This window comes from Pseudorca crassidens, chromosome 2 (genome assembly GCF_039906515.1).
Source record: "Pseudorca crassidens isolate mPseCra1 chromosome 2, mPseCra1.hap1, whole genome shotgun sequence".
Classification (NCBI taxonomy): Eukaryota; Metazoa; Chordata; class Mammalia; order Artiodactyla; family Delphinidae; genus Pseudorca; species Pseudorca crassidens.
The window spans coordinates 18,679,355-18,705,394 of NC_090297.1; the positions used below are offsets into that span (position 1 = coordinate 18,679,355).

At 47.5% G+C, this 26,040-nt stretch overlaps 1 protein-coding gene across 2 annotated transcripts; it reads right to left on the bottom strand.

Annotated features, from left to right (window-relative positions):
* Positions 1-579: 579 nt before the first annotated feature.
* IFNLR1 (interferon lambda receptor 1) lies at positions 580-23,803 on the bottom strand. Of its 2 annotated transcripts, XM_067724161.1 has the most exons (7): positions 23,695-23,803; positions 19,931-20,054; positions 11,755-11,939; positions 7,278-7,420; positions 5,390-5,549; positions 4,954-5,087; positions 580-3,955 (listed from the first exon to the last, which is right to left on the bottom strand). In XM_067724161.1, exons 1-7 carry the CDS (start codon positions 23,801-23,803, stop codon positions 3,212-3,214), a joined length of 1,599 nt encoding a protein of 532 aa, XP_067580262.1. In that variant the 3' UTR covers positions 580-3,211. The 2 variants fall into 2 exon arrangements, with proteins under 2 accessions (XP_067580262.1, XP_067580271.1); XM_067724170.1 differs by lacking the exon at positions 4,954-5,087 and having other exon boundaries at positions 3,685-3,955; positions 23,695-23,793.
* Between the last annotated feature and the right edge of the window lie 2,237 nt (positions 23,804-26,040).

Sequence of the window (26,040 nt, forward strand, 5' to 3'; positions counted from 1 at the left end):
GCTGTTACCTTGTGGGAGAATTGGTGGGACCTGGGAGACCCTCCCCAGTAGAGATCTACTGGAATGAGTTTGGGTTGCAAGGCTGCCACATAGGATTTTCTGTATCCTTCCATGGACCATTGTTGCAATAGGGTGAGCTGCCAGGTGGTAGGTACACCTCTGGCTTCGTTGTAGCACCCTTCTCATGTACTCAGCTTGATGGATTCCAACTGCAAGTACCTGTAGCTCCCTGGGAGGGAGTGGCTCTCTACACAGGACTGATGGGAGTTGGATAAGCCTCCCAGCTCCTGTCCCTGGCAGGGGAACAAATCTGGAGGGTCCAACACTGAACTCCCAAAGCTCCCTAGGAGGACTGAACCCTAGTTGCCCAGAGCCATGACCTGTTTGATTATGCATCTGGACTGGCTGCCTCCCCTCCCTCTCTTCCCACTCCCCTATTGATGCTTTCTGGAATCGCCGCACTGCTTTATACCCCCCAGTCCTCGCCTCTGGGTCTGCTGCTGGGCACCCAACCCAAGACCCTGTAGTCTTAACGGCGAGAAGAGTGGTGAGGAAACTTTGAGAAATGAGAGCACACGCTTTTCCATTCAATTTTGCCCTTTTCTCTAAAAATAGAGCTCTTTATTTAAAACAGTTTAGGGTAGGCCCCAACAAACATTAGGAAATTATCTAAATATGACATAAACATAAAATAAAATTAGAAATAACTACAAATATCTTAGAACAATATATAATCTCCTCACTACCCTAAAGAACGGGAATGTTGCTTTCACCCGGGCATCACCCGCTCTGCCCCTGACATCTTTCACGCGTGGCCCTGGAGTTCCCACTATGCAGTTCCTGCCTGCTGGGGACATGAAAGGGCTTTGTAAACAGTTCAGTGCTGAGCACACCTGACAAATGATAATATTGAATAGCATGCTCTTTCCTAAAGCTGCCCAGTTTTTTGTTTATGACTTAATGACCATAAAGGAGCTGGAGTTTAGAATTAATAGAAAGCTCAGCGTCTGTCAGAAATTAAACTTTAAAAAAATGCTTAAAAAACACACAAGGTTTCAGAACAGAGAGAAAGCGGTTCCTTCACACAAGCCTAAGACAATAGTGAGGATAGCTTTTAGTTATTTGGAATTTACTTCCACGAAGCAGCTCGGCTGGTTCCAGAAAGGACACTGGGCTTGGTCTGGGTATTCTCCTAGGAACTGGCCGTGAGCCACAGCCTTCCCCAGCTCCATGGTTGCAGTTTGTTCTTCCTCTTCTGTGCTCAATCATGGATGTAGACAAGCCTCATTGCAGGGAAACCCCTGCAGAAATGCATGTATGTGTGTGAGTCCCAGCAGTGGTGAAGGCCTCCTGCCAGCCTCGTGCCCCTTGGAAACCCTTGCCGAGACCTCAGTACTGTTTACATGGCCAAGGGGACGGGGCTTGGCCCAGCTGGCCAGAGATCGACAGTCTCACCCTCAGAGACGTACACAGTAAGTCAACATTTTAGCTTCCTCGTTTGAAACAAAAGACAGGTGTTCAATTTAAAAAGGGGTTTGCTAACGTTTTCTTTAGCAGTTGAAACTCCTAAGCACAATCTTACGTAGAGGGCCACCGGAGAAAATCAGGGCCCAGGGAGGCTGCTCTGGTTGCGCTGCGGGGATCCTACAGCCCACGGCTCCCCCTGAGATTGAGACGCCTCCTGTGAAGCCCAAGGCCTTTTGGGAACACAGTTTGAGAACCCCTGGACCAGATGCCTTCGAGAAGCTTTTCCAGATCTTCCATTAATGTTCCACCCTTGCGTTGCCTTCAAAACACAGCCCCGTGGATAAAATGCTTATGAAGATGCTTTTTACACAAATGGAGGAACTTAAGTCCTGGCAGGTGAAATGGCAGAGCCAAAGATGTTCGGATTCCTGTGGTCCCTGCAGGGCCACAAAACTGACAAAACCTTGGTCTAACGGGTGAAGACTCAGCTCTGCTCGTCCATATACTGGTGGGTGTAGGTTAATAAAGCGGTCGTTTGAGAACATCCATCACTACCCTCAGGTAAGGACAGTCACCTGTTTCCAGAAGACAGTGGTTTCTCAAAACTGGAAGAGGAAATGGGATGTCTTTACAACCACAATGGTCACCTAAAGGGTCTGAAGTGCTAAGTTGGGGATCACGGGCCCAGGGGTCCAACTCCCTGCTGGGTTGCTACCCCACCACCAATTAATCAGACCCCCTAGAAGGTGGGCCATTTGGTATTTTCTTTGCTGGGAAAAGGGAGAGGGACCCTTGGCTGGGCTCCAGCTTCTGAGAACTGTTTCCTGACCAGGAGGCAGGGGTCAGTGAGGGCAGGAGGCAGGAGAAAGACTAAAGGTGGGAACTCCAGTCACTCTGAGTTTAGGGTCACAGGTGGGAGATGCCCAGCGGTCCCCTCAGAGCCTGGGTGGATGGAGAATCCTACCAGCCACCACGTGGTGAGTGCCAATGGTGTGGCAGGCATCACACGTCTCTGTCGGAACCCTCACCGTGCCCCAGGTGGTAGCTGTAGAAAGGAGACTCGGGTACAGAGAAGGAAGGTATCTCCCCTAAGGCCACACAACTGGGAAATGGCAGAGCTGGGATTTGGACCCAGGCCTCTTTGATAATGGAAACAGTGCCATGCCTGACCCAGAGACTGCGATTTGAAGGACATGCCTTTCCTCTTCCTCTCCAACACCCTCAGCCAACTGGATTTTTCTTCACTGGGGCCCACCCTAGGGGACTCATAAATCAGGATGTCGAGCCTCGGGGAGGAGGGAGCCCAGCGGGTGCTGGAGAGAGGCGTTGAGTCCTGCTACACTTGGTCTGCCTCCGGATTTCTTCCCTCCCCAAATCCAGATGGGCCCTTGTGCTGTCAGCCTTCAATGTCCCCTGTGACCTGACCTCGCCTGTTTCATGTTGTGCAGGGATGACTTTTCCAACTGGCCTGTCACCCCAGGGACAGTGGTGTGGTCTGACACCCAACCAACCTCTGACCTCCGCCCATCCCTGTCTCCACCCCTCTTGGCTCTCGGCCCAAAGCTCGCAGGTCATAGGACGGGGTGGCTTCTGACTGCTCAACCTGGCGGACACCTCCAGCCGGGTTCCCCGAGGTGCCGTAAGAACCCGCTGCTGCCCCGGCGATGATGCTCTCAGGACTTCAAGTCTTGGTGGCATGCTGGGTCCCCAGAAAGCTCAGGAGCACCAGACTGGGAGGGACGGCTCACCTGGCCAAGTAGTGCCCCAGTGTCCTACCTCTGACCTCGATCCTCTGGAGGCTCTTAGCCCCGCAGCTGCCGTCACTGCTGTCCTCACTTTCTGATTCCCCCCCACCCTCTTCTTCTTCCTCGGGGCTGCTGTCCCAGCAGGTCAGTGTCTGAAGAGAAACTGGGGGCTCCCTGGGAACCAGAATCAGCCCTGGGGACGGTAAGCCCCAGCTGACCCAGGAGGACGGGTTGTCTTCTGGGGGCTCTTCCAGGGAACTCGAGTCCTCGGAGAATTCGGGTGGTGGGAGAGGCTTCTGGAACTCCTTCCCACCCGGTCCTCGGCCTGGCCTCTTCTTGGCCAAGTAACCAGATGATCCAGCCTCGTCCCAGGTGGAGGAGCCCACAGTGCTGGCCCAGCTTCTGTCTGAAGAATCGCAAGCAGAGGAGCCTTCGACCTGGACCAGAGGAGTCCAAGGCCCTCCTGCCTCCGCCTGCCCCGGGCTCTGGTGTTCCTGCCCCAGGAAGGGGGGTGGTTCAGTGTAGGGCTGGAAGCTGACACCATCGTCCGAGCTCTCCTCGTCGGCCTCCTCCTCCTCAGCACTGTCCTCTGATCCTGCCTGGACGGTGGCTGGGGCCCTGACTCTAGGGGTCAGCCTGACCCTTCTGGTCTGTTCCTTTTGGGGACAGAGGATCAAGACATGCAGGCACTCTGGGCCACTGGGTTGAAATGTTGCCCCGGGGTGTCTGTGTCCAGAGAGGTCCTGATCGGGGGAAGGGGGAGAAGAACAGAAGATTCAGCCTTTCTGGAAGAGTGACCGTTCTAATTTGGGTTCCCCTGGAAATAGACTCTGAGACAAGGATTCAAATGTAAGTAGTTTCTTTGGGAAGTGATCCCAGGAAGTGTCAGCAAGGCCTAGCAACCGATAGCGGGGTGTTATCAGGCAAGTTACCCCGAGGGCAGCTGGAACTTAGCCCTGCCGGGGACACAGGCCTCAGAGCACCATCGGGTGAGGCATGGAGGGGTGGTGGCGGTGTGAATTCTCTGCCACATGCAGCTGGTGATGTGCACGGGCAGAGCGGACACCAGAGGCCAGAGAAAGCCTCCAGGTTTCAGGTGCCAGCTGCAGGGGGTCGAGCTGGTAACTTACCACATAATGGGAAGGCAGAGGGATAGGGCAAGGTGCAGACCCATCTAACACAGAGGTTGTCCTTCAGTTAGTGAGAATTCTGTGCAGGTCCCATATCCAGGAACGTTGAAACAGTCCCGTGTGGCAGGGACTCTCAGAATCCCTCCTCAAAGCCCCCACCGGACCCGAGTGCCCACTGAGCCTCATCTCCCACAGCCTCACTTTCCAGGCCTTCATCTGAACAAGTCTGACCTCTCCAGGCTTCCCCTGTCCCAGCTGGCCCCAGGTTCTAAGCAAGCGAGCTGGCAGTCCGGTGGGGAAATTCCAGCGTCTGCCTGGGCAAGACTGACCCTCGGTTAGATTGTGAATGAAGTGCTGGGACTCTTTTAAGATGTCCCCTTTAGGTGCCACCCTCCCGCCTCCCCTCTGGGCATCTCTCCTGAAGCATATTTGCTATTTTAGTTTGGTGCCAAAGGAATGAATTACTAATGGTGAAAATTTAGACAGGAAGATAGATGTTTCGCAGTCTGGGCCATCTTGATATTCTAGCTGAACTATCTCTAAGTCTAGCTCCACTTCCTTGCTCTTCGACAACCCTCCCTCTCTGTCGCACACCCCCAGATTTGCCATACCAGGGCCTGTGGCATCTTTGCCTGATGAAACCAGGGGTTCCCCCTGAAGCTCTTCCAGATCACAGGCCCCGTGGCAACGACCAACAGCAGTGGCAGCAGAAGGGGTAGCAGTACCAGGAGTGCCCAGTTGGATCCTAGGAAGAAAAACATAATAACAACTAGAGAAGCAGGGGCTCCTGTCTATCAACGGCATCTGTGCCGTGGGCTTCACGTACATTATCCTATTTAATCCTCATCAGAGTAAACCCGTCCTACAGGGTGTGGAAAGCAGTGTTCAGAGAGGTTATGTAAGCTGCCCAAAGATACAGTGAGTGGGGTGGAGCTGGGATTTTAATCGAGGTGAGTCTGTCTCTAGACTTGTGCTCTTAACCACCATATTATGAAGATCCTAACGCCCAGCGGAAAAGTTCCCACTTCTGTACCACTTTGCACACACCTGGGGCCTCCAGGAAGAAGCAGGTGGGCTCAGAGAACTTGCTGTATTTAGGGGAGCCAAAGGTGTATATAGTTCTGGCGCTGAGGCAGTGGTGTCCGCTGGTGTCTGGCTGGAGAGAAATCTGGACTGGCTGGCCATGGGGAGTGGCTGGAAAACTGGCCTGTTTGGAGAGAGAAGCAGAGGCGGGTGGACCTGCTGGGGGGCGCTGGCTCCATGCAGCCAGGACAGGGTGGGGTTGGCAGGACACAGCGGTGACTCCTACACCTTTTCTTGCATTAAGGCTTAAGCATTCAGGGAGCACGTCCCCACACTCTCTGGTTTCTCTTCCATGGAGTTTCGAGGTAGAGATGGTCTGGGTTCAAAAGCAGCCCTGCCACTCAGGGTCACTCCCAAGCACACCCCACCAGGGCCCACAGGCCCTCACTTTCAGGGACAGATGCCTCAGGCTTCCTGCCCTCAGGGCGTGTCAATCAATTGGGGGGGTGGGCGGTGGTCACTCAGCCATTACAGACACAGAAAACTCTAGGGCTGCCTGTCTAACACAGTAGCCACTGGCCACATGCGCTTGAGCCCTTGAAGTGTGGCTGGTACCAACCGAGATGTGCTCTAAGTGTAACATACACACTGGCTTTCACGAAAAAAGAACATAAAACTTCTCAGTAATTTTTATATTAACTACAGGTTGAGAAGATAACATTCTGTTGGATGAAATAAAACCTACTATGAAAGTAAATTCACTTGTTTCTTTTTACTTAATTTAACGTGGAGCGCTTAAATGACACGATGTGGCTTGCATTATGTTTCTACTGGACAGTGCTGGTTGAGAATATCTGTGAGGTTCTTGAAGGTGAGGACCACATCGGATGAAGATCTATCAACGTGCCTCTGGGATCCAGAGTGTGCAGGAGGTTAGGAGTGGGAGCATTGGTTCGGTAAAAGACAGAATGGACAAGAACGGGGGTCCGTAGACTACAGCCCCATCTTTTTTTTTTTTTTTTTTTTTTTGTGGTACGCGGGCCTCTCACTGTTGTGGCCTCTCCCATTGCGGAGCACAGGCTCCGGACGCGCAGGCTCAGCGGCCACGGCTCACGGGCTCAGCCGCTCCGCGGCATGTGGGATCTTCCCGGACCGGGGCACGAACCCGTGTCCCCTGCATTGGCAGGCGGACTCCCAACCATTGCGCCACCAGGGAAGCCCCCATCTTTTGTTTTAAATAGAGTTTTCCTGGAACACAGCTATGCCTGTTCATGTACCTATTTACTTATGGCTCCTTTTGTGTTACAGATGGAGTTGAATAGAGGTGACAGACGATAAGGCCTGCAAAGCCAAAAGTATTTACTATCTGGCCAATTACAGAAAAAGTTTGCCAACCCCTGCCATAAATAAATATATACAGACATATGCACACGCATACACAGAAACAAGTCTGAAATTGGATATATACCACATAGTTATTTGCGATCATCTCTGTGTACTTTTGGTTTTCTTCCTAGAATTTATCTGTATTTTCTAGGTTTTTTTTCTAATGAATCTGGTGGCTTAACAAGTAGGCTAAGTAGGTTCTTGGAGCCTGTCATACTTCAGTCAGATTAAAAAAAAAAAAAAGGTTTCATAATTTTAAAAAAAATTAGGTAGAAAACTGCTGTTTATTACCTGTAATGTGCAGGGGAAGGATGTCCCGAACTTGGCCTCTTAGGGGGAGGGGGGCAGAGGTGGGCCACAGGCCACTCACACTGTGCAGAGTCAAGGGGTGACTGCCAGGAGTGAGGGGTATGCAGGGAAGGCTTCCTGGAGGAGGCTTTCAGGGCTTGGAGGGTGAAGGGCACTGGGGTTTGGTGGGAGAATGAGGAAGGGGACCCAGCCTGGGGGCATGAAAGGGGTTTCTCACCTCATTCCCGGTCCCCTCTTTCCAGAAATACACCTCATAGCTCAGATCTGGTTGGGGCATGCAGTGGGGCAGCTGGTACGTGGCATTGACACTCAGGATCTCGTCTGTCCGGGTGAATACCAGGACAGGTGGGGCTGGCTCCACTGGCAGAAACAGAACAGGACCCATCAGGACCTTCTGGGGGTCACAGGGCATCCATCCCCCAGCCTCCAGGCAGGCCTGTTCCTCACCCAGCCCAGAAACAGTTAACCTCCCTTTACTCATGTCATCCCTTCCACTTGGGTGCCCTTCACATGTCACTGGTCTGTCAGCATCCTGTTCATTTGTATTAGTTTTTGCTGCTGCCATAACATATGACCATGAACTTAGTGGCTTAAATCAACACAGATTTATTATCTCTCAGTTCTGTAGGTCAGAGTCTGGGTGGGCTTGATGGGGTCCTCAACTCTGGGTGGAAATCAAGATGTCAGATGGCCTGGGCTCTTATCTGGAATTTTGGGGGAGAATTCACTTCCACGCTCATTCATGCTGTCAGCAGAAGTCAGTTCCTTGTGGTTGTGAGGCTGAGGTTTATTTCTGTGCTGTTGTTAGCTGGGACCCTCTCTCAGCTCCTGAGGGCACCTGCATTTTTTTTTTTTTTTTTAATTTTGGCCGCGCTGCACAGCATGTGGGATCTTAGTTCCCTGACCAGGGATTGAACCCGAACCCCCTGCAGTTGGAGCACAGTCTTTATTGGACTGCCAGGGAAGTCCTGCCACCTGCATTTCTAATCACGTTGCCCCTTCATCTTCAAAGCAGAAACACCATGTTGAATCCTTCTCACACCTCAACTCTCTCTGATTTTCCCTTCTTCTACACCTCTTCTGCCTGCAGCTGGAGAAAGTTCTCTGCTTTTTAGGGTTCATGGGATTAGATTGAGCCCATTTGGATAATCCAAGATAATCTCACTACTTTAACACCCATAAACTTAATTAAAATCCCTTTTGCCATTTAATAGTAACATCTAACATATTCAGAAGTTCAGGGATTAGAGCATGAATATCTTTGGGGGAGTCATTCTGTCTATCATGGTCCTCCCTCTGACTCCTTGAAAATCATGTCCCTCTCCAATGCAACATACATTCTCCCCATCCCAAGGTACCCCAGGGTCTCATCCCATTACAGCATCAACTCAAGTTCTAAAATCTCATCATCTAACGTATCTAAATCAGGTTCAGGTGAGACTTTGGGTACAATCCATTCAGTACAACTCCTGGGACACAATTCCTATCCATTTGTGGACCAGTGAAAATAAAGTACAAGTTATCTGCTCCCGATATAAGGTGGTGGGATAGGCGCTGGATAATAGTTATAGACATTTTGGTTCAAACAGGGAGAAATAGGAGGTAAAAAGGAATCACTGGGCTGAAGCAGTTTTGAAATCCAGCTACACAAACTGTACTAGGTTTTAAGGCTTGGGAACTACTTCTCCTTGGCTTTCAGCACTGCTCTCTGGGCTCTTGGTTCCACCCTCTGAATCATCCTTCCTTTTCATGAAAGGTAGCAGGTATTTGCAGCTAAGCAGTTTTACCAGTCTGCTTCCTTCCAGTAGAAATTGGGGGACCAGTAGCCTTCTTTCTTTTCTTGTCCTCTCTGTCCCTCTCCGTTCAAGCTGGCAGTGTTTCTGCCGATATAAAATTCTCAAGAATTTTATGGGTCTCCTGTGGATGTCATGGGGACCCACTCCATTAGACAGAAGTCAGTTCCACAAATCTTTTTGAGATAAGCCCTTCTCTATTTTTGGCTTTAACGGAGCTGGCTGAGGGATAACACTTCAGCTTTCTAGAGGCCCTTTGATTTGACTGAGGGGAACTGAACTGTGTGTCATACCCTTAAATCTCTTCAAAGAGCCTTTTTCTGGACTGAACACTTTGACCTTTCTGAGGTTTTAGGAGATGATCGCACAGCCGCACACTTGGCTATTTCTCTACGTCACACTCTTGGAAGCAATTTCTTTAGTATCTTTTGCCATCTGTATAGGTTAAGAATTTCCCAAATCTTCAAGTCCTGGTTCCTTTTCGTTTATGCTCTTTCCTCAATTTCTCTCTCTCCTCTTTGCATTTTGCTATGATTACCAAGAATAAACCAGGCAAACCTTCAACACAATATTTATCAAATCTCCTTGATAAATGTCCAGATTCATCATTTACAAGTTCTGCTTTCCACATACCGACAGGACACAATTTTGCTAATCTTTTTGCCAGTATATAAGAGGCATTCCCCCTTCCTGAAATTTTCAATAACATATTCCTCACTTCCTTCTGTGAGGCAGTGCTTTTAGCATCCATACTTCTACTAACAGTCTGTTCGTGATGATTTAAGAACTCTTGAAGGAGATTTAGATTTTCTCTATGATGCTCCTCGCTTGCTTCTGAGCTCTCACTGGCAGAGTCTTTAATGTCCATTTCTAATGACAGTCTGTTCAAGGTCATCTAGGTTTGACTGATGGTTTGAAGATGGTGGGGGCAGTGAGTTGAAATAAAGTGGCAAGAGAAAATTAATACACCATTGTTCAAGATCCAGCTGAAATGCCACTTCTTCCATGCAGCCCTCCCTGAGTACCAGCCAGCAGGAGCTCTGGCCACACTGGTCATCCCTGTCCTGTGTTTGTGCTCAGGGAAAAGGTGTGGCTTCCACAAGGTGCCACTACTTATGTGTTCAGGAAATATCCACGGGACACTGATATGTATTAAGCCCTGGGCAGGGAGCTGAGGGGAGTGGGGAGATGAGGCCTCCATAAATCTTGACCTCAAGGAGTTGGAAGAATTTAGGGGGAAATGAAATACATAAACTACCAAAACTCAAGAGAGAGAGTGACCAGGGTCACCACAGCTGAGGGCAGAAATAGGAAGGAAGGGTCACTCAAGCTTGAGGTGTGCTGCAGGAGAATCAGAATATTATTCAGGGAGGAGGAGGCAAAAAAAAAAGTAGCCTCCTTTCTGCATCTTTCCCTCTGTTGTTCTAATTCTTATTCCTATTCATCCAGTCTCTGCAGTGGTTCATCCATCATTCTTCTAGCCAGACAGCCTTTCTGCCTGCCTTCCCATCTTTCTTTTCCTTTCTATCCATCCATCCATCCTTCCCAACTATGCTTCTTTTCCTTCCCATCCACGCGTCCTTCTCAACCATCCTTCCTTCTTCCTAAGCATCCTGTCTTCCTTTCTTTCCAATTGACATTTCTTCCTTCCTATCCACCCTGTCTTCCTGTTCATTTATACTTTCTTCCTTCCTTGTATCTAGCCAATCAGCCTACTTTTCTACTCCTCCATCCTTCCTATCCATCCATTCTTTTCTTTCCATACATCTTTCCTTCCTGTTTTTCCTTTCTCCTTTGCCTCTCCTTCCCTTTTACCCTTCCTTCCCTTCCCAGGCAGCCATCCTTCCTTCTGTACTCACTACCCACTGATCCATCTGTCTGCCTTTCGTTCCTATCCTCCACTTCTCCATCCATACTGGCTCCTTCATGGTAAGCATTTACTCATCCATCTAGCCTCCTCCTTCCCACTCATCCATCACTTCTTCCCCATCCTCTCCACACTTCTTTTCTTCTTACCCACCCATCCTTTTCCTCCTTTCGTCCATCCAACCAGCCAGCTTCCTCCCATCCAAATCATCTCTTCTTCCTTCTCTGCCATTTTCTCCTGCCATCCTTCATTAAATCCCTTCCTCATCCCCCTTCAAGCCCTATTTTGTCCTCAAACATTTTGAGAAGCCTGGGTGATAAGTTACAGATCTCAGCTCCATGAGGCTATTGTCTGAGTATTTATCCTCCCCTCCTTACTCCTGACCTGATGAGCACCTTGTCCCAGATCAGAAAGAGCCATTTCACATCCCGTGTCCACCACTTACTAGCTGGCAAGTTCCTTAACTTCTGTGAGTCTTGCTTTATTTATTTTTAAAAAATGGGGTGATGAAAATGAACCCCACAGGTCTGTTATGAGGATTAGAAATAAAATACATTGGGGGAAGAAAAGCACTCTCCTCACTCAATGTTAACACTGGTGATTTATGAAGGCTGTAAGCATGGGGAATGTTTTCCTCTCTATTTTCATCTCCTTTCCCCCCCAAATTTCTACCGTGTACAGAAATTACTATTGCAACCAGAATTTTTAAAAATTGTTTCTTAAAGAGAGAGATTGAACCTTAAAAAAGTAAGAATAAATATATAAAGTGCCTTGTGTAGTTCATGACCAAGGTTGTGCTCAAAAGAAGATCATGAACCTCATTAGGAGGAGGTACAAACTGAACTGCTGGGGCTGGTGAACTCCCCTAACTCCCTGCCACGAAGTCAGGCTACTTGGACATGGGCCAGGGCCCGTGGCAGGTGGCCCCAGAGAGCTGCCCACTGCTTTGGGGAAGTGGGAGACAGATGGCCAGGATAGCAGTGCCTCTGAGCCAGGCTCCTGAGCAGACGGCCTCCCACAGGTCCTTCACTTACCTTCAAAAAAGTAATCCATGGACTTGGACTCCACCCAGGGTGACCTGGCTCTGGGAGAAACCGCTCGCACACGCCCCTTGAACTTATTGCACAGGTCTTGTTTCTCCAGGCACATCAGAGAACACTGTAGCTCTTTGGTTCCTGCACACATTTTTACTCTCCGCCACTGTTTGGGGGTTGCAGAGCTGAGGGAGGAGACAGGAGGGTCATGGATTCAGCCTCTTGGGGGTGAGAAAACTTATAGAACATGCGATCACTCGTCCCTCCATCCCACCTGATCATCCATCTATCCATCTGTCCAGCCAGCCAGCCATCGGCTGAGACAGAATGAGAACAGTCTAGTCAAGAGCTTGGGCTCTGGAATGATAGACAAGGGGGGGAACCCTGGCTCTGCCCCTCACTAGCTCTGGAACCTTAACGCAGGTCACTGTCCCTAAGCCTCAGTGTCCCCATCTGTCATGGCTCCCCCACAGGGTCGTCGTGCTAGTAACCATTTTCCCCGCGTTTATTCATTCAGGCATTTATGGACCCCCTGCCGTGTACCAGGCCCGGTGCCAGGCGCTATGCGGATGTCAGAGGGGAACACACAGGTCCATGACTACGACCTCCTGAGAACACTGAGGTCCAAAGGAGGGACCTGCGTGCTGGACATTATTCTTGGGCAATCGGCAATTCATGACAGATAGGTCCTGCCCTCAGGAACTTACACTGTGGAGGGAGGGGATGAGAGACCATCACATCAACAAGAGAAATCCAGGAGCTGGTAAATGCAGTGGTCATAGGGTAGTGCGGGGGTGACTGCTCTCTGAAGGCGGCTCAGGAAAGGCCAGGAAGACAGTGCTGAAGCTGAGGCCGGGATGCTGAGAAGGGAGCCAAGAGAAGGCCTGGGGGAAGGAAACGCAAAAGCAAAAGCCTTGCAACGGGAAGGGACTTGATCTGTCCAGACAAAAACAAGGCCAGGGCAGCCAAAGCCCAGTGGACAAGGCCGGGAGAGGGTGGACAGACTGGACGTGGGTGGGCAGAGCAGGCAGTCTTGCCATCTTGGCAAGGGGTTCGGATTTTATTCCAAGTGTCAGAGGAAGCTATCAGAAGGTTCTGAAGAGAGGAACTGAGGTCATCTAATTTATGTTTTTAAAATATCACTCTGATAAACTAGCTAGGAGGCTGCAGCAGTGGTCCAAGAGAGAATGATGGGTGAGATGGCAAGAAAAGGTTGGATGTAGGATGCCTTTTGGAGGTAAAGCTGATGAGACTTGCTCATGGATTGGATGTGGAATGTGAGGGAAAGGAGAATTGAGGACTCTTCCTGGGTTTGGAGACTGAGCAACAGGTGACCAGAAAAGGCTGAGATACAGGTAGGCAAAGAGAACAGATCTAGGGGAAGAATTCCCCTGTTTTGTTTTTTGGTGAAGTTATACTAGGTAAACATCAACGAAAAAAGGAACTGGTGTAGGCATATTAATATGAGATAAAATAGAAACTTCAAAGTCCAAAGCGTTAGTAAAGGTGAAAAGAACCACTACACAGTAGTGAATGATTCCACTTACCAGGAAGATATACAAATTCTAACTTATATGTGCCTATTAAATAGCTTCAAACTATATTCAGCAAAAATAGATAAAACTACAGGAAGAAAAAGAAAATCCACAATTATGATGGGAAATTTTTAATATATCTCACTCAGTAATCAACAGTTGAATAAAGAAAAATTATTAGTACATATGTTAAAAAAATGAACAACATAATTATCAAAGTTCGTCTAATGAACATACACAGAACAAACAAGAAACTGGTTGAGCCACATACGAACCCCAAACAAAATATTATCAAAAATATTAACAAAAATAAAGCAACTCTCAAATTTCAAAGAATAGGTATCTCTCAAACTATTTCCTCTGACTGTAAATAATCCAGTTAAAAATCATTAACAAAAAGAGAACTAAAGGAAGTTTGAATATTTTAAAATGTTTTAAAATGACTCATGGATCAAATATTTGCAAATGATGCAACCAACAGGGGATTAATTTCCAAAATATACAAACAGCTTATACAACTCAATCAAAAAGACAAACGACACAATCAAAAATGGGCAGAAGACCAAAATAGACATTTCTCCAAAGAAGACATACAGATGGTCAACAGGCACATGAAAAGACGCTCAACATCTCTAATTATCGAGAGATGCAAATCAAAACTACAACAAGGTATCATCTCACACCAGTCAGAATGGCCATCATCAAAAAGTCTACAAATAATAAATGCTGGAGAGGGTGTGGAGAAAAGGGGACCCTCCTATACTGTTGGTAGGAATGTAAATTGGTGCAGTCACTATGGAGAACAGTATGGAGGTTCCTTAAAAAACTAAAAATAGAGTTCCATATGATCCAGTAATCTCACTCCTGGGCATATATCTGAAAAAGACCAAAACTCTAATTTGAAAAGATACATGCACCCCAGTGTTCATAGCAGCACTACTGACAATAGCCAAGACATGGAAGCAACGTAATGTCCATCAACAGATGAATGGTATGTATGTATGTATGTGTGTGTATACATATATACGGGAATACTACTCAGCCATAAAAAAGAATGAAATAATGCCATCTGCAGCAACATGGATGGACCTAGAGATTATCATACTAAGTGAATTAAGTCAGACAAAGACAAATATCATATGACATCATTTATATGTGGAATCTTAAAAAAATGATACAAACTTATTTACAAAACAGAAATAGACTCACAGGCACAGAAAATAAATTTATGGTTACCAAAGGGGAAAGGGGACTGGGGAGGGATATATTAGGAGTCTGGGATTAATATATACACACTAGCATATATAAAATAGATAAACAGTAAGGTCCTACTGTATAGCATAGAGAACTATATTCAATATCTTGTAATAACCTATAATGGAAAAGAATCTGAAAAGGAATATATATATATATATATAAAACTGAACCACTGTGCTGTACACTTGAAACTAACACATCATTGTAAATCAACTATACTTCAAACAAAAAGACAGGAGACTCAAAAATCACATATTGGAAAATAAAATAAAATGACTCATGGATCAAAGAAAGAATTATGATGGAAGTTAGTAAATCTCTAAAACTGAATGATCAAAAATATAACACAAATAAAAATTTATGAGATGTAGTTAAGCATATAGCTTTAAATATTTATAACAGAAAATAAGGAAGGATAGAAATTAATAAGCTAAGCGATCAACTGAACGAGTCAGAAAACACATGCTAAAAACATATCTATGAACAGATTGAAACTGTAAACTACTCCTTCAAAATGGATTATAAAAGACATTTTAAAAATGATATAAGACATGGAAGAACAACACAAAACAGAATCAGAGAAACTCAGAAAGGAGATAACAGAACACAGGAGGCAGATAAGAAACAACAACAACCACATTTCATAAACGAAGAATAAATTAGAAGAACAATAAGAGCAAATTAATACAGCAGATAATGCCTTAAAAGAAACAGAAAGTGAAAAGAGAGAAAGTTTCAAAAAATAAAAGAGAACTGGGGGCTTCCCTGGTGGCGCAGTGGTTGAGAGTCCCCCTGCCGATGTAGGGGACACGCGTTTGTGCCCCGGTCCGGGAAGATCCCACATGCCGTGGAGTGGCTGGGCCCGTGAGCCATGGCCACTGGGCCTGCGCGTCCGGAGCCTGTGCTCTGCAACGGGAGAGGCCACAACAGTGAGAGGCCCGCGTACCGCAAATAAATAAATAAATAAAAATAAAAGAGAACTGAAATGTAAATACTAAAGTTTGAAAACTTCTAGAAGAAAGCACAGAAGAGGATCTTCGTGACCTTGAGTCAAGCAAGCATTTCTTAGGACACCGGGAGAAAAGAAACCTGATGTGTTAGTCTGCCAGGGCTGCGGTGACAAAATGCCAGGCTTGGGGGCTTAAACCACAGAAATGTCTCTCTCACAGTTCTGGAGGCTGGAAGTCCAAGATCAAGGTGTCTGCAGGTTTGCTCTCTCCTGAGACCTCTCTCAGGAGATGGTTACCTTCTCTCTGTGTCCTCACCTGGCCTTTTCTCTGTGTGTGAGCAGCCCTGCTGTCCCTCTTCTCATAAAGGCACTAGTTCTATTGGATTAGGGCCTCACCCTTAGGACCACATTTAATCTTAATTACCTCTTGAAAGGCCCCATCTCCAAATACAGTCACATGGGTGTTAGGGCTTTAACATATGAGTGACTAAGGGGGGGAACACAATTCAGTCCATAACAGGGAATTATGAATTAAGCTGCTATGAAAGTTTGTATACAAGTCTTTGTTTGGACATATGTTTTCATGTCTCATGGATAAAGATCTAGGAGTAGAATCTGGGAAACTCGGTTACTGAATGTGTAACTTTACAAGAAACTGTCAAGCTGTTTTCCAAAGTGATTGTACCACTGTATTTCCCATCAACAATATACAGTCAGTGTCCACAGGGGATTGGTTCTAGGCCCCCCGGGAGATACAGAAACCTGTGGATGTTAAGGTCCCTTATATAAAATGGTCTCGTATGTGCATATAATGTATGCACATCCTCCCATGTACTTTAAATCATCTCTAGATTACTTATGATACTTAATACAATGTAAATGATATGTAAATAGTTGTAAATACAATGCAAATGCTATGTAAATAGCTGCTAGTGTATGGCAAATTCAAGTTTAGCTTTTGGCACTTTACGGATTTATTTTTCTTTCTGGATTTTTTTTTTTTTTTTTTTTTTTTTTTTTGCCGTACGCGGGCCTCTCACTGTTGTGGCCTCTCCTGTTGCGGAGCACAGGCTCCGGACGCGCAGGCCCAGTGGCCATGGCTCACGGGCCCAGCCGCTCTGCGGCACGTGGGATCTTCCCGGACCGGGGCACGAACCCGTGTCCCCTGCATCGGCAGGTGGACTCTCAACCACTGCACCACCAAGGAAGCCCCTGGATTTTTTTAAAAAATATTTTTGATCCATGGTTGGTTGAATCTGTGGCTGCAAAACCCCAGAATATGGAGGGCCATCTCCATGAGAGTTACTCCACATGTTTGTCTATGCTTAGTATCATCAGACCTTTTAACTTTAACCATTCTAGTGAGTGTGAAGTAGTATTTCCTTGTAGCTTTAATTTGTACTTCTCTAATGACTAATGATGTTGAACATCTTTTCATGTGCTTATTGGCCATTTATATATCTTCTTTTGTGAAGTGACTATTCAAATATTTGGGGGGTGATTTGTCTTCTTATTTTTGAGATGTAGGAGTTCTTTATTTTGGATATAAGTTCTTTGTCAGTGTTTATACTATGAATATATTTTTCTCAGTGGCTGGCTTTTTCATTTTCTTTGGGCTTTTTTTTTTCTTTTAAAGAACAAAATTTTAAATTTGGTGAAATCCAGCTTATCAGCATTATTGACTAAATTGTGCACACACATCCCCCACCCAATTCATATGTTGAAGCCCTAACACCCATGTGACTGTATTTGGAGATGGGCCCTTTAAAGAGGTAATTAAGATTAAATGTGGTCCTAAGGGTGAGGCCCTTATCCAATAGGACTAGTGCCTTTATGAGAAGAGGAAGGGACACCAGGGCTGTTCTCCCACAGAGAAAAGGCCAGGTGAGGACACAGAAGGTGACCATCTCCTGAGAGAGGCCTCAGGAGAGAGCAAACCTGCTGACACCTTGATCTTGGACTTCCAGCCTTCAGAACTGTGAGAGAAAAACTTCTCTTGTTTAAGTCCCCAGTCTGTGATATTTTGTTATGGCAGCCCTGGTAAATGAACACAGATTTTGGTACCATAAGTGAGGTGCCAATGTAACCAATATCTAAAATTGTGTTAGTAGCTTTGCAGCTGGGTAAGAGAGGCTGAAAGAGTTTTGAGGTTCATGTGAGAAAAAGCCTAAATTGCCTTGAAAAGACTGTTCGTCAGAATATAGATGTTAAAGGTGATTCTGGGGTCATCCCAGTTGGAAAGGAGGAATGTCTTACTGGAAACTGGAAGAAAATTGATCCTTGTTATAAAGTGGCAAAGAACTTGACTGAATTACGTCCTAGTGTTTTATGGAAAATCAGAAGTGGAAAGTGATGAACTTGGATACTTAGCTGAGGAGATTTCTAAGCAAAGCGTTGAAGATGTGACCTGGTTTCTCCTTACTGCTTATAGTAAAATGAGAGAGGAGAGAGAGAGAGATAGAAGGAATTGTTAAGCAAAAAGGAACCAGAAATTGAAGATTTGGAAAATTCTCAGCCTATGCATATTGCAAAAAATGAGAAAGCGTGTTCTGGAGAGAACACCAACGTGATGGCTGGAAAATCATTTGATAAGGAGATCGTGGGTGCAACTCACGGATTTAATCAGCCACCTCAGTAGAAGCCAGGGATAGGGATGGGATTATTACGTGAATCACCCTAATTCTGTTCACTGAAAAGATCTCAGAGCAATAGTTCAGTAGTGATCAGACAGCTACACAGACTGTGTCCTTTAAAACCATTTCTTACCAAATGGAGACGTGGCTGATTTCAGGTTTTAGGTCAGGAATTGTGCAAGTGAGTCTGGAACATCTTTTCGCAACAGATAGCAATAAAGATATCATGAATTACTAGGGTCAAATTCAAAGGACTCAGGAGCCAACCTGAAGAGACATTCATGGACTAAAGATGAGACCATTCAAGCTTCAATGAGTAGAATAAATTGCAATGAATTGAAACCATCACATATGTTTAACTACTTGAGTTCGTAATGATAATAAAAAAACAAGTCAATCACCTTTGGGACATGATAGGGAACCAGTTTGTTATCTTGAAAACTGGTAAATTAAAGGAAAACAATTCAAGCATTTATTCTGTCTTGCTTACATGAATAGTACCACTGAATATCAAACACTACATGAGAGGAAGCATCTCTTTGTAAAATTAATTCCAGCTAATAAATGAAAAAATACCATTAGAATATCATGGTTTTGGAATCCTCGCAGGTGTTTCAAAAGCGTAAAAGGAAAGGAAAATATCATATAGGTCCAGAGGTTAGGCTTTCAATTCTTTCATCAATTTATCCCACCTCCACTATGCCCAGCTCTGTGGCTTTGAGCAAAATACACTCTCAGTGCTTCAGTTACCTCCACTGTAGAGCAGAGTCACTGAATCCTTCCTCGTAGGGCGGTGTGAGATTAAATACATTTCATGTATGGACACAGTGCAGACACAGAGCAAACACACAGGCCATGTTAGGTATTGGTATTTTCTGCCTCCTGATACAGTTCTATACCATTCTTTCTTTTTAAAGCTCTCTCACAGTCTGTCCTTTCCCAAGCCAGGCCCCCATCACTCACATCTGGATGCTACAGATGGAGGGACAGTAATAGAACAGGGAGAGCACAAGCTTTGGGGTCAGACAGACTTGGGTTTTTCTTCTGGTTCCATCACTGGCTTCCTTGGGCAGGTCACAGCACCTGAGTTGTTTCCTCGCCTCTAGAACAGGGGAAATGCAGGGTCTGCCTGGTGATGCTGGGAGGAAGAAGGGAAATGCTCATGCAAGGCTCCTAGCACTCAGCCTGGCACAGAGTGGGTCCTGAGTACGTGGCAGTTTCTTCTCCTTTCTGCTTCCTCCTTCTCACCAATTCTAGATTAATCCTCCTGAGTATCTGCTTTCATTAGCTCACTCTCTTACTAAAGAACTTCAGATGATTTCCGTCTATGTGCAAAGATGGCAAATCAGCTTTCATTTGCAAACTCCTCTGCATCAGCAGTGGCTGCCTGGGCTGCCAAGTTGAGAAGGACTCCAAGACTCCGTGCAGGCTCCGTGGGGAAAAGGGTAATCATCTAGCGATGCCTAACACGGCTCTGCAAGAGATACACCTGCCTCCCTTATCTGCTGGAATGCCAAGCACCTCATCCAGGCCCTCAAGAATTCCCTCACTGGGTCCTCACAGCTCCATCCAAGCTCTGCTCTGACTTTTCTCAAAGACCTGCCCCCACCCCCGGCAGGTCTTTCACCTGGGCGCTGTTCTCCATTAAGCATCATCCCCACCTCCAGAGCTTTATCAAACGCCCTCTCCCAATACCTGCTGCAGGCCGTCACCCATGGACACAGAGAACCAAGCCCGTCCAGCCCCTGCCCACCTCCTCGGTCTCCCCCTATCATCCCACCAGCCCAGAGGCGCCCCTCCACCTTTGATAGGCCACAAAATAGGTCATGTTCTGGGGGTTGCCAGGTCCTGGGAGCCACGTCAGGTACACACTGAAGTCCCAGGAGAGCAGCGTCACGTTCTGGGGAGGGGCCAGAAGGGGGCTCCCTGTGGTGGAGAAAGAGGCCATGAAGTCTGGAGCCATTCCGAGCAGTGCGGGCGGGCAGTCGGGTGCTCACCGAGTTTAAGAACCAGGAGTTATCTGGGGTGGCTTAAGTATAGGGGATGTGATGTAGGCTGGGAACCTGGGGTGTGGGATTCCAGTCACATCCATGCCACCGACTGGCTGTACTGCAGCCCCTTCCCCTCCTTAGACCTCAGCAGCCCATCTATGACATGATGGGAAGCCCACCCTGGCACCTGAGGGTTCCGGCAAAGCAGCGCAGCACAGGACCATCTAATAGATTCCTGGACTCCAGGAGGGAACGGCCCTGAGGGTCTCAAGGAGCAGAGGCTCTGTCTTGTTCTCAGCCATGTCCCCAGAGCCTGCCTGCAATGGTCCCTGGCACATAGTAGGTACACAATAAAAATCTGTTGAGTGAATGAATGAATACTGTGATGACTTGGATTATTCCTAACGTCTCCTAACTGGTCTCCCTGCTTCCAACCTTGTGCCCACAATCCATTCTCCATATAGCAGCAAGGGTTAAAATGAAAGTCACATCACGTCACTCTTTTGCTTTAAACCTCCAGTGGCTTCTGTTTCATTCAAGGTAAAATCCAAAGTCTTTACAATCACCCTCAAGACCCTACCCTATCCAACCCATGACTCCCCTTGCTGGCTCCTCTCCCGCCATTCTGGCCCTTTCCTGTTCCTAGAGCATGCCGGCACACTCCCACCTCTAGGCCTTTTCACGAGCTGTTCCCTCCGCCTAGACTGTTCTCCCCACGGCTGTCCATCTGGCTCACTCCTCTGCTTCCTTCCCATCTTTACTCAGATGTCATTGTCTCAGTGATTCTTTCCCTGACCACCTCTCACTGGCCCCTACTTCCCTCCTTGGCACCTCCTCCCTGCTAACCCTCATCTTCTGAAATATGCATCTGATTACACAGCTGCCCAGTTTCTGCCCTTCCCTTGTCCTCAGAATAAAGTCTATGCTCCTTATCAGGATACGTGAAGCCCTGCCCAGCTTGGCCTGGCTGGGCCATCTCGTTGACCTCTTCCTGACAGCTCACCTACATACGTCACCAGGCTGCAGCCAGTCTTCTTTCTCGCCCTTCTCAAACCACCTCATTCTTCTGTGTGTCTTTGAACCCAGGTGTCTTTGACAGCGCGGTATTCACCATCGAATCTTTTAACGACTTGATTCAAACGTCACTTCCTGACATCTTTCAGAAGTGGTGGTGATGCTGCAGATGATAATAACAGCAGCTAATGTGCCCTAACTACGTGCCAGGCACCATGCAAAGCACGTTACCTGCACTTCCTCCTTCAATCCGCCCCACATCCCTAGGAGGTAGGTACTAATTAGGATCATCACATTACAGATGAGGAAACTGAGGCCCCCTCAGCTAATAAGTTGTAGAAACAGAATTCAAATCCAGGCCTAGCCACCCCCAAAGTCTGAGTTTTTTGGGTTTTTTTAAACATCTTTATTGGAGTATAATTGCTTTACAGTGGTGTGTTAGTTTCTGCTTTATAACAAAGTGAATCAGCTATACATATACCTATATCCCCATATCTCCTCCCTCTTGTGTCTCCCTCCCACCCCCTAGGCGGACACAAAGCACCGAGCTCATCTCCCTGTGCTATGCGGCTGCTTCCCACTAGCTATCTATTTTACATTTGGTAGTGTATATATTCCATGCCACTCTCTCACTTTGTCCCAGCTTACCCTTCCCCCTCCCCGTGTCCTCAAGTCCATTCTCTACGTCTGCAAAGTCTGAGTTCTTGATCACACTTCCTCCCCTGGGTTCTCGTGGGGCCTGTTCAGCCTTATTCTTCCAACATCTATGGATCATTATTGGTCAAAGACATCTATTGATCACTGCGTGCCAGAGGGTTCAGAGAGGACTACAGCTCCACTCCTCCCCTTTAGGAGCTCATGGTCCCATGGAGAAGGCAGTGCCTTGAAGTGTCACATGGGTCATGATGGAAATCCATACAGGTTATAGAACGGCCTCAGGGAGGGAGGGCCCTTTCTGCTGGTGGCGCTCAGCTCGGCTCCACACTCCTGGCCTTTCAGACCACCCTACCCCGTGTCCTCTAGCTGGAACTGCGTCACCAGGATGCCAATGCCGACATTGCCCCAGCTTCTGGACTTCCTAGCAGGTGGCTGGCATGAGGCCAAAATCTGTCTACAATCGTCTTATTTGAGGACAGGCCTCAATTCTGAGCTTGGCCACAGTGGATAAATAGCAGCTAGAGTAGTTACCTCCTGATGAGCCTTCGAAGGGTGCCGGGCATCGGTGTGAAACTTTATACACAAAACCTCATTCAGTCCTCAGGACAAACCACCCTGTGGGTTAGGTGTCCTTCCCTTCCACGGAAGGCACTAGGCTCCGATACAGATGGTGAGTAATTTGCCTGAGACTACACAGCCAGTGTGTGTGCGAGCCAGGATGAGAACCTGGATCCCGCTGCGCTTCACCCTAAACCTTCACACCATAGTTTGTGTTGTGTACACTAAATATTCCTCGGGTGTAAGGATAGCTAGCTCTAGACAGCAAAACTATTGAGTTTGATGGTGAAAAAGGGGTACAGAGGAACCCCTCCTCTCCTCCCTGCATAGGTCCACTGTCCCTCATCAGCTGCAGTAACACTGCTGCGGAGGCTCCAGGGGCTGGGGCATCCCTGAGCTGACCTGGGTGGGTGGACCGCCCTGTGCCAGCTGCCCATCCCACGGCCAAAGTTGGCCATGCTCACTTCAGCTTGTCTTCTCTGTTCTGTGTGTCTCACCAATGCCTTCCTTCTTGGGTAATTCCCCTTAATTGCTCTGAGCCTCAGTTTCCCCCTCTGAAACGGGAGGAAATAATACCTATCTTCTAGGACAGTTGGGTTGTGATGCTAAACTAGAAGCCCAAGAAGTTGCTCAAACAAATGCTGGCGTTTAACCTTAGCATTAGATGATGTCCAAGGGCACTTCTAGCTCTTAAATTATTAGTCTAAGACTAGGGACATATCCTGGGGGCATTTTGGTGTCCTTCTCCCTGGATTGGTTGGGGTTTGGTGGTTGGTTCCTATCCCAAGGTATTTTGTATCCTGTCACCTTATTTACCAGTGAGAGCTCAGAAAAAAAGGTGGCTTGTTAGAATGACAGCACAGCACGGGCTAAGCTGGCACTTCTTCCCCTCAGGCCTGGGTGGAACTTCTGACACCCCGAGTCGGGAGGAAGGGGAGGGGACCCCTGGCGACGGCAGGGCGCTTCTGCTTAATTTCCCCTACTAGTCAGGGTCTGTGATATTAATGCAGCGGATAGGGCTTTTAGGAAACCTTAAAAACCACTTTATAAACAAATGCAGCTGACTTTTGAACGGCCACTGTCTTTTTTTCTGTTCGTCTGAGGCTGAACTGGCATTAGGAAGCTGGATCAGTTCCTTCCCGGAAAGGAATTTCAAAGACCCGGGTCTGTTTAGTCCTCGGAAAAAGAAAACTGGTGCTGGGTGGGCTCTGCTAATTCGCACGGGTTGCGGCGCACAGACTGATGTCCAAGGCACTCCCTCCCCGGAGCTCTGGGTCGGAAGGTGGGTGCGGACCGGATGGGGCACCCCGCGGCCCCACGCCCACCCCGCGGCCCCGTGCCCTTACCTGAAGTGGACTGCAGCAGGCACAGGAGCAACGAGACCCACCGCGGGGCCCCGGTCATGCCGGTCTTCCTGTGGCCCAGGGTAGGACCAGGTCCCTCCTCCAGGCCCATCCAAAGCAGGTGACGCGACTGGCAGCCAATGGGAGGCCGGGCCGCGGGCCCGCCCCTTCGGGGCCAGGACTGGGAAGCTCCCGGGGCTTCCCTTGCGGCTGCCGGGCTCAAACCCTCCGGTAGCTCCCAGGGCGTCTACTTCATTTTGTTCTGCCCGATCCCGGGGGTGGGATGTGAGGGGGTATCAGTAAATCCGTGTGTGGAGGGAGGGGAGAAGAGGGAAACTGTTTATTATTAATAATCACAGTTAGGAATTCCAATACGAGACTTTTAACAGGACAGTCGAGTTCAGGGCCAGTTTAAGAACGTAGTCTCAGGCAACCATTGGCTGTATCCGAGAACGTTCTAAGTTCCAGGTTCTAGGCCAAGCACTTTCCCGTATTATCTACTTTAACCCCCGCGAGAATCTGGTGGGTCTGTCGTGTTATTCTCTACATCCTTCACGCAGGGAGTGACAGCCTCCAGAGCTTCACGGGCTTGCTCCCGGGAAAGCTGGTCCCTCTGGTGCCAAAGCCTGTGGTGTGTTTGTTACCAGTCACCTGAACAGTAATCGCTTTCAAATAGTGGAACCAGCCGCCCCACAGGATAGTCTACAGCCATTAAAAACGATGTTGCCAAGGCATATGTAGTGACTCAGGGATGTTTATAATACACTCAGCAGCAGAAAAGCAAGTACCGAAATATGGGCCCATTAAAGAAATGTGTGCCTATAGGTGTGGATCGTTTTGGAAGGATATACATCAATATGTCAGTGGTTGTTATCTCTCGGTGATGAGGGTATTTTTAAAAGGGTTTCTTCTTTTTGTTCATGTTTAATTTCAAATTTAAGTAAGTAATCCTAAACTAAATTAGTCAAGTTAGTTTCTAATTAATATGTCTTGCTTTTCCAATAAGAAAAGTCACTTTATTCTATAAATCATCATAGCTCTTCTTTATTAAATATGTTATTTTCTGTTCTTCCACAACTCTCAAAGGAGGTATTGCTTCCTCGTTTCAGATGAGGAAACTGCCATTCTGAGACCCCAGAGAGCTCATGCAGGTGCTGGATGCTGGATTCAGACCCAGGCCCGTCTGACTCCAAGGCCACACTGCCTCTGGGTAAATGCTCTGTTCATTCTCTGGGTCTCAGTGACGGGCCTGGTGACCGTTGGTCAGTTGTGACCCAGCCCGGCTATTAATATCTTTTTTAACAGGTGAAACTCTGAGAGGTAACATTGCTTGCCCAAGGTCACCCAGCTAGTTAGTGACAGGGCTGGGATTTGGTCCTCAGTCTGGCTGTCCTCAAAGCCTGTGGGTATAAAACTTCTGCTACTCAGCCTTCTGATGGTTAAGGGCAGACAAAAATAAAATGTCCCAGTCTTGATCCCTTCCTGATTTGCAAAGATCATAGCATTAAACTCTCACCAGTGCTGCAGTGCCAGCTTCCTCTTTGGTGGAAGCAGTGGTGCTGGTAAATGTTTAATGCCTGGGTCTTGTGGGGCAGGGGGAGGCCCTGCTTGGTAGCGTTTGCCAGTTTCTGTGGTATAGATATCTCCACCAAGGTCAATTTCAATTTGAGGCCCTAAACACAAAGTTGGGAAGAAGTGCACACAATGGGCTCTCCTGAGTCTGCAGGAGCCTGCTTCAACACAGCACGGAGTGGAAGAACCAGACCTGAGCTCTTCCATGTTTAGAACAAACCACATCCCAAGCCCTGAGTGGCACATGGGGCTCGTATTGAAGTCTCTGGTCCATAGCGTGAGACTCATAATCTCTTACGTGGCAGTCAAAGGTTTTTACAACGGGGCCTCCACCTACCTTTTGAACCTCCCTCCAGTTCTCTGTGCTGCACCCACACAGAGAGTCCTCCTGGCGTCTCTCTCTGTCTCACTCTCGCTCTCTCTCTCACTCTCACTCTCTCTCTGTCTCACTCTCGTTCTCTCTCTCTCTCTCTCTCATCTTTCAAACACGGTTTCCAGGATTCCCTTCCCAGGCTTATCTTTCCCCTAGTCTTCTAGACTTTTAGCCAACTCCTATTCTTGCTTCCTGTCTCAGCTCATGAGTCACTTTCTCAGGGAACGTTCCTTAACCCCTGACACTGATTTGTTCCCAATCCCTATATATGTCTCCTTTGGCAGTACTTAATCACCATTTCATAGAAATCATTTTTCTGCCTTTAATATCTCTCCTCCTGGATATATCCTCAAGGCCTGGCACATAGTAGGTATTCAATGACGAGTGAGTAATAGACTTTTAAT